Source organism: Mustelus asterias, chromosome 24 (genome assembly GCF_964213995.1).
Source record: "Mustelus asterias chromosome 24, sMusAst1.hap1.1, whole genome shotgun sequence".
Classification (NCBI taxonomy): Eukaryota; Metazoa; Chordata; class Chondrichthyes; order Carcharhiniformes; family Triakidae; genus Mustelus; species Mustelus asterias.
In genome coordinates, this window is record NC_135824.1 from 37,816,490 (window position 1) to 37,822,489 (window position 6,000).

Here is a 6,000-nt window from a genome sequence, read left to right on the forward strand (position 1 = left end):
AAATGGTTATTGGATAAACATATGGATGATATTGGAATAGTATAGATTAGAGGGGCTTTAGATTGGTTTCACTGGTCGGCGTGACATCGAGGGCCGAAGTGCCTGTACTGCGCTGTAATGTTCTATGTTCTATTCTCTATAGAATCCTTACAGTGCAGAAGGAGGCCATTCGGCCCATCAAGTCTGCACCGACCACAATCCCACCCAGGCCCTATTCCTGTAACCCCATATATTTACCCTGCTAATCTCCCGAACACGAGCATCAATCTAGCATGGCAAATCAACCTTACTCACACATCTTTGGACTGTGGGAGGAAACTGGAGCACCCAGAGGAAACCCACACAGACACGGGGAGAACAGACAAACTCCACAGACAGTGACCCAAGGCTGGAATTGAACCCGGGTCCCTGGCACTGTGAGGCAGCAGTGTTAACCATGTGCCATCATGCTGCCCCATTGCAGCTTGCATCAATACAAGTAAGTTTGAACTGATGAGATGAATTTATACTTAATAACTTGGAAATTCCTATTGGGTAACTGTTAGCACAAGATGTCTTTTATCAAAACAAGAAGGCATAAACTGGTATTGGTCAACTTGGTCATCCTATTTATTAGTCTGTGCATCCTAAATGCTTTCTCACATTGCACAGTGCTGAACTCCACTCTATCAGTCACTATTCTTGTTGGCATGTGGCATTCTTAATAACTGACTGCTTGTAACCTGTCACTATTCCATGCAGTTGAATGATAATGCATATATTACAGGCAATGGAGTGAATGCCCAGTGATAAAAGTGTAATACCAATCAATTCACAAAGAGCTTGCCATGCACTTCTCATGACATAAGATGATACAGTATAACTTTCTGCTCTGAGTTTGTTTTTAGAAATGAATTAATCAGTTTGCAAGATTTGACTCATCATGCCTTTTTTTGGCTCCTGGGAAGAGTAGCCAATTTTCCCATTTCCCTGTTCTCTCCCCGCTGTTTATTCAAGCTATTCACCATAGCTTTGCACTATATTTCCTTTGAAATATCTATCTGTAATGTTTGTTCAGCACAATATACCGATCACTGTTAACTATTTTGGTTCTCTGTCAGGTGTCCAATGAGCCCAATCTTCAGTTTATAGAGATACAACTTTCTGAAGATCTCTCTGTGGCTGCATACACCAGTAAATAGTCTCTCAACACCAGATTAAAGTCCAATAGATTATTTGGTAGCACGAGCTTTCAGAGCTCAGCTTCATCAGGTGAGTGCCTGTGATGAAGGAGCAGCACTCAAAGCTCGTGCTGCCAAATAACCTGTTGGACTTTAACCTGGTGTTGAGACTACTTACTGTGCCCACCCCAATCCAACGCCAGCAACTCCACATCATGTGTACACCAATCATTGCTTTTAATTCTAAGCTCACACTGGCTATTATTCATGATTGCGAATGAGGGCTGATATGAGATATAGTGAGTGACTGGAGCTTTATATTTATGGAGCATTTTGGTGAGATTATATTTTGGGCTCTTTCACTGGTTTGTGTGCATAGCAGCAACAAGCAGAGAATGTCTTGAGGCTGTAACACTGGCTGCCCAGCTGCTGCCCCGTGTATAAGATAAAACTTCTAGAACTTACATTTCCATCATTGGTTTCTTCTTCCTCAGTCGGGATCTGTTCCTCAATATCACTCAGGTTCACTTATATGATACACTGTTCACATCATTGCAAGAAGCCCTCTGCAAGAATTGATACCACTGTGTTTGCTGTTGAGTGTGATGACACCTTAAAAAGGCAGTCTCCAGCTGATTCAGCTTGACATTGGTGACACTCTAAACTGCAGTTCGTTACAGCCAACTTATTCTGCCTTAAAACTAAAAACTTGTTATAGTTTGATGGGCCAGGATGTCGCTAAACTGCTAATATTGGGAAAGAAACGATTGTGTCATTAATTCTGTTAACATAAAATATTTCACCCGCAATAGAATCAATGTTTCGCCCATGTTCAATCTATCTCTGGTCTAGGTCATTACCTGCAGACTTAAATTTATGGAAATGGGAAAATTGGCAGCAACCTCCATTCTCTCAAGCATATGCTGCAAATTTACAGTCTGTATAAAGCGGTCTCAGTTACCAAATATATGGGGTGCAAATCAATAATCAAGAATCAACTGTACGTAAGACACAAGTTAACCAAGACTCGGCTAGTGTCAGATGGAACCTGAACTTTCGATTGGCACAACACATAGCTGCTGACAGCAAATCATTGCTTGGCTCTGGTGCCAACCACTATCCATGCCAGTATGTTGTAAAATCTTGCGTGTGCTTATTTACATAGGGCACCCATGGCATTGCTCAGTGTGAATGGGAGGATGGCTGTATTAAAATTGAGATATCATCAAAAGAGGTGCCAAAGTGTGATGTAAAGGGTGCCACTTGGTTCCCTGTATCCCATTGGTCCAGATCCTGGATTCGGAGGCATTAACATAATTATAATACATTTCTCATATATAATCCTATTTGATGATTGGTTTGCATTTGGCAAGCCTTTTCTATAAGTGTCACCCTTACTTTTCCTGTCACTTTGCTGATAATACTGACTGTAGTTTTAAAACATTAAATCTTCCGCCCGCCATGAACAATACCCAGACTTTACAACACCTTGGAGTGAATGGTCATTGATTTTTCGACCCATTTGACTTTTATGTTGCTTATTAGTAGCTAGGAAAACCAACCAATGAGCAGATTCATCACTGGCACAGTGCTGCTGGTCTAGTCAGACTCTGTAATTACATCTGATCCGTTTAAATCAGTATGCTCTACACGCAATAAACAATTCCAGTTCTCTAACACTTGCTCTCATGATTTTCCCTCTACACACGCGGTTGACTTGCCGAGCTATGATTCACATGAGATTAGTTTCATGTGAAGCCATTCTCTGGGAAACAAGGTGGGAAAGAGAGGGTAACTGTCAGAAAGTAATGCAAATACCTCTCTGGTTTTGCGCTGCCAATCCTTGCTGTCTGTCAGCACCTGCTGCTTGCTCTCTTCCAGGGTGATGCCAGGCTCGCCGCTGTTGCCCACCACTCTCCAGTCCCGGGGGGAGTTAGAGATGCTGGCGATTTTGGATTCGGTGGCGCTGTTCTCCTCCGATTTGGATGATCTTCTGACGAACAAACTTTTTCTCAGGGCTTTCACGCGGAGACTCTCGTTGTTGCTGCCGGGTGAGAGAGTTTCGGCTGCCGGCTCCTGGATCTTCTGATCCAGTTTGTTGAGTTTGGCCAGAACCTGGGAGATCTCATCCCGGACCCCGGACAGGCTCTCCAACTTCCTCTCGATCTCTCCCACCCTCAGCACTAGCTTGCACACACTCACCTTCAGTTCCTCATCGCCAGGCTGGCTGGCCAGGTGCCCCTTGCCCATGTCTTTATGGGGGGCGCTGGCATTGACTGGGGTCCGCTCCGGGCTCTGGCAGCCTGATTTGGGTACACGGGGCAGGGAGCCGCTGCTGTTATAACAGGACTGCAGGAGGCCGGTGGAACCATTCACACTCATGTCATCCAGGAAGCGGAAGATGTCACTGATATCATCACTCAGGGCCTCGGAGTCCTGGTCTGGCTGCTTAGTGGGCACTTTCTCCCCGTACTTGGGGTGATATCCTTGGGCACCCTCCTTACACTTGCCGCGGACAGCCTGATCAGTCTGGGTCCCCACACTTGTCTTGTCGAAGTTGTGTGGCTGTGATGTGCAGTTGCCACTTTTCTCTTTCACTTTCCTGGGGTTACAGTGAACGGCCGCCTCCAGTTTGGAGCTGAACTGATGGACCACTTGTCCCAGTGAGTCCTCGCCACCCCCTCCTGCCTGCTTGAAGTAGGACTGTGCCCTGTCCATGGTGCTGATGGCATCGGCCGCTGCTGCCGCCTGCCTCTGGCGCGCCTCGGCCAATAACTCCTCTTTGACGTTGCTCTGATACCTGGGAGCGCTGTGTTTCTCTCCAGAGAAATAATGTTCACAGTCCTGGGCTGTGTCGTTGTTCAGACTCCAGCTCTTGAGAAGCCAAGGGGCCGGCTTGTTTGCTTTGGAGAAGAGTTTCCGGGGCTCTTGTGAGATTGTACTTGGGCCAAAGTAGGTGGTTCCTTGAAGATCATCCAAACTTTCATGTTTGACGTATCTTTTTTCTTGACTTGTCGATGGCATCGAATCACAGTAAGGATTGTTATAGGGCATCTCAAAACTGTTACTGAAAAAGGTGGAAAAACGTGAGCTATGTTTTCTCATCTGGGGCCCACTCTCCTCATCCTCTGATTCTTTGTCCATTGGCATCAACTTGGCAACACAAGGGAGCATGTCCTGAAGTTCACCATTGAACATAGGCCTGCCCGCTCCACAGGGAGAGATCCCGAATGCCTCGTCGCTGGAGTCGAATGTCCCATTCCCGTCATTTTTCCTGCCCGGGGAGTCTTGATCAGAGTTGGATTCCTGGTCCGGGTCCATGGGGAAATATGTGGTCTGCATGACACATGCCTCAGGATCGATTCCGTTAAAAGTTGGGGACGCTTGTAGTCGGTCGAGTGAGGCTGCCCTCCCTTTACTCTCCTCCGCCCTCTCATTCCTGAGCCCGAGGAAAAAATTGGGATCCGAAGTGCAAATGAGCCGCTGGCAGTCTTTGCAGTCAGCTGCGGGACACACATCCGAGCCTCCGGAAGCCAAATGCTCACTGCAACCCTCCCTGTGCATCGATTCCTGGCTGGATCCAGGAGAGTGGAGCCGACAGATTTCACTATCTGATCGGCAACATTCGAAAGATTCATTTTTTCTGACCTTGTGCTGGTGTCGGTGAGGCAGCTTTTCCTTGGCGACCCCGCCGTTCATCTGAATCAGGTTAAACATGGTGACGATATCGGCGGCAATCATGATCTTTTTGGACTGGGGACTGTCCACATTGCACCGTAATTTCTCTTTGAAAAGAGTGGCTGGGAAATTCGGATCCAGACAGGCGGTGTAAAATAAAAGGCTCCTCAGTTTCGCCAAATGAGTTAAATCAAAGCGAGCACAAAGCAATTTGCACAGGTCCTGATAGGAAACCGTGCTGTGGTTGGTATCCAATTCTTCCAAGATCCGTACGAGAAAAAGCGAGTATTCGGGGGCAGCTTCCATTTTCCTCGTCTGCGATGCTATCGATTGAAAAGAAATTGATTTCCACCTTGCTTCGAACGAAATAGAAATCTCATTCTATTGTGTTGCTCCGGGTTAGAACCAGCTCATGTGCTTTTATTCAAACACATTTCGAAGCAATTGATCCTTGTTTTAAACTCCCCACAAAAACAAAAAGACCGAGAGAGTCTGAAGGGTCTATTACCTCTAGAATTGAAGAGCCCAGTGTTCTACACATCCCGCACATACCGTGCACATACCATGTACGTTCCGTGTGCAGGTGGGTTAGCTGCCTGGTGTCCCGGTTAACAATTAATTCGCAACCAATGATACGGGCAGACCAATAACTCCCAGAGAGAAAGAGCCAGTTTGTCTACATCCCTCGCTTTATTTTCTTTAACTTCAGACGCAAAAATGCACCGTGATGAGGCAGTGGAAATGCCGAGTCCCGCTGAAAATCCATGGTCGGTCAGTTTGCACGTTTGGAGGAAGGAGCTGTCCACAGACTGGGGGGTGCTGAAAGGAAGGAGCTGTCCACAGACTGGGGGGTGCTGAAAGAAAGGAGCTGTCCACAGACTGGGGGGGGGGGGGGGGGGGTGCTGAACGGAAGGAGCTGTCCACAGGCGGCAGGGTGTGAACGGGCTGAAAGGAAGGAGCTGTCCACACGCTGGGGGTGCTGAAATGAAGGAGGTGCCCACAGGCGGCAGAGAGCGAATGGTGCTGAAAGGAAGGCAGGGTGTGAACGGGGCTGAAAGAAAGGATCTGTCCACAGGCTGGGGGGTGCCGAAAGATTAGGAATCACATTGTTTCTCTCCAGCATTACGTCATTAGCATTCAATCCAATGGAGCAGCTTCAGGG

General features: G+C 47.1%; 1 protein-coding gene across 1 annotated transcript in view; it reads right to left on the bottom strand.

Annotated features, from left to right (window-relative positions):
- minar1 (membrane integral NOTCH2 associated receptor 1) overlaps positions 1-5,144 on the bottom strand; it is a 74,578-nt gene extending 69,434 nt beyond the window's left edge. The window contains exon 1 of the mRNA XM_078241067.1: positions 2,979-5,144. Within this exon, the coding sequence (XP_078097193.1) occupies positions 2,979-5,144 (2,166 nt within the window). The remainder of the gene's footprint in view (positions 1-2,978) is intronic.
- Between the last annotated feature and the right edge of the window lie 856 nt (positions 5,145-6,000).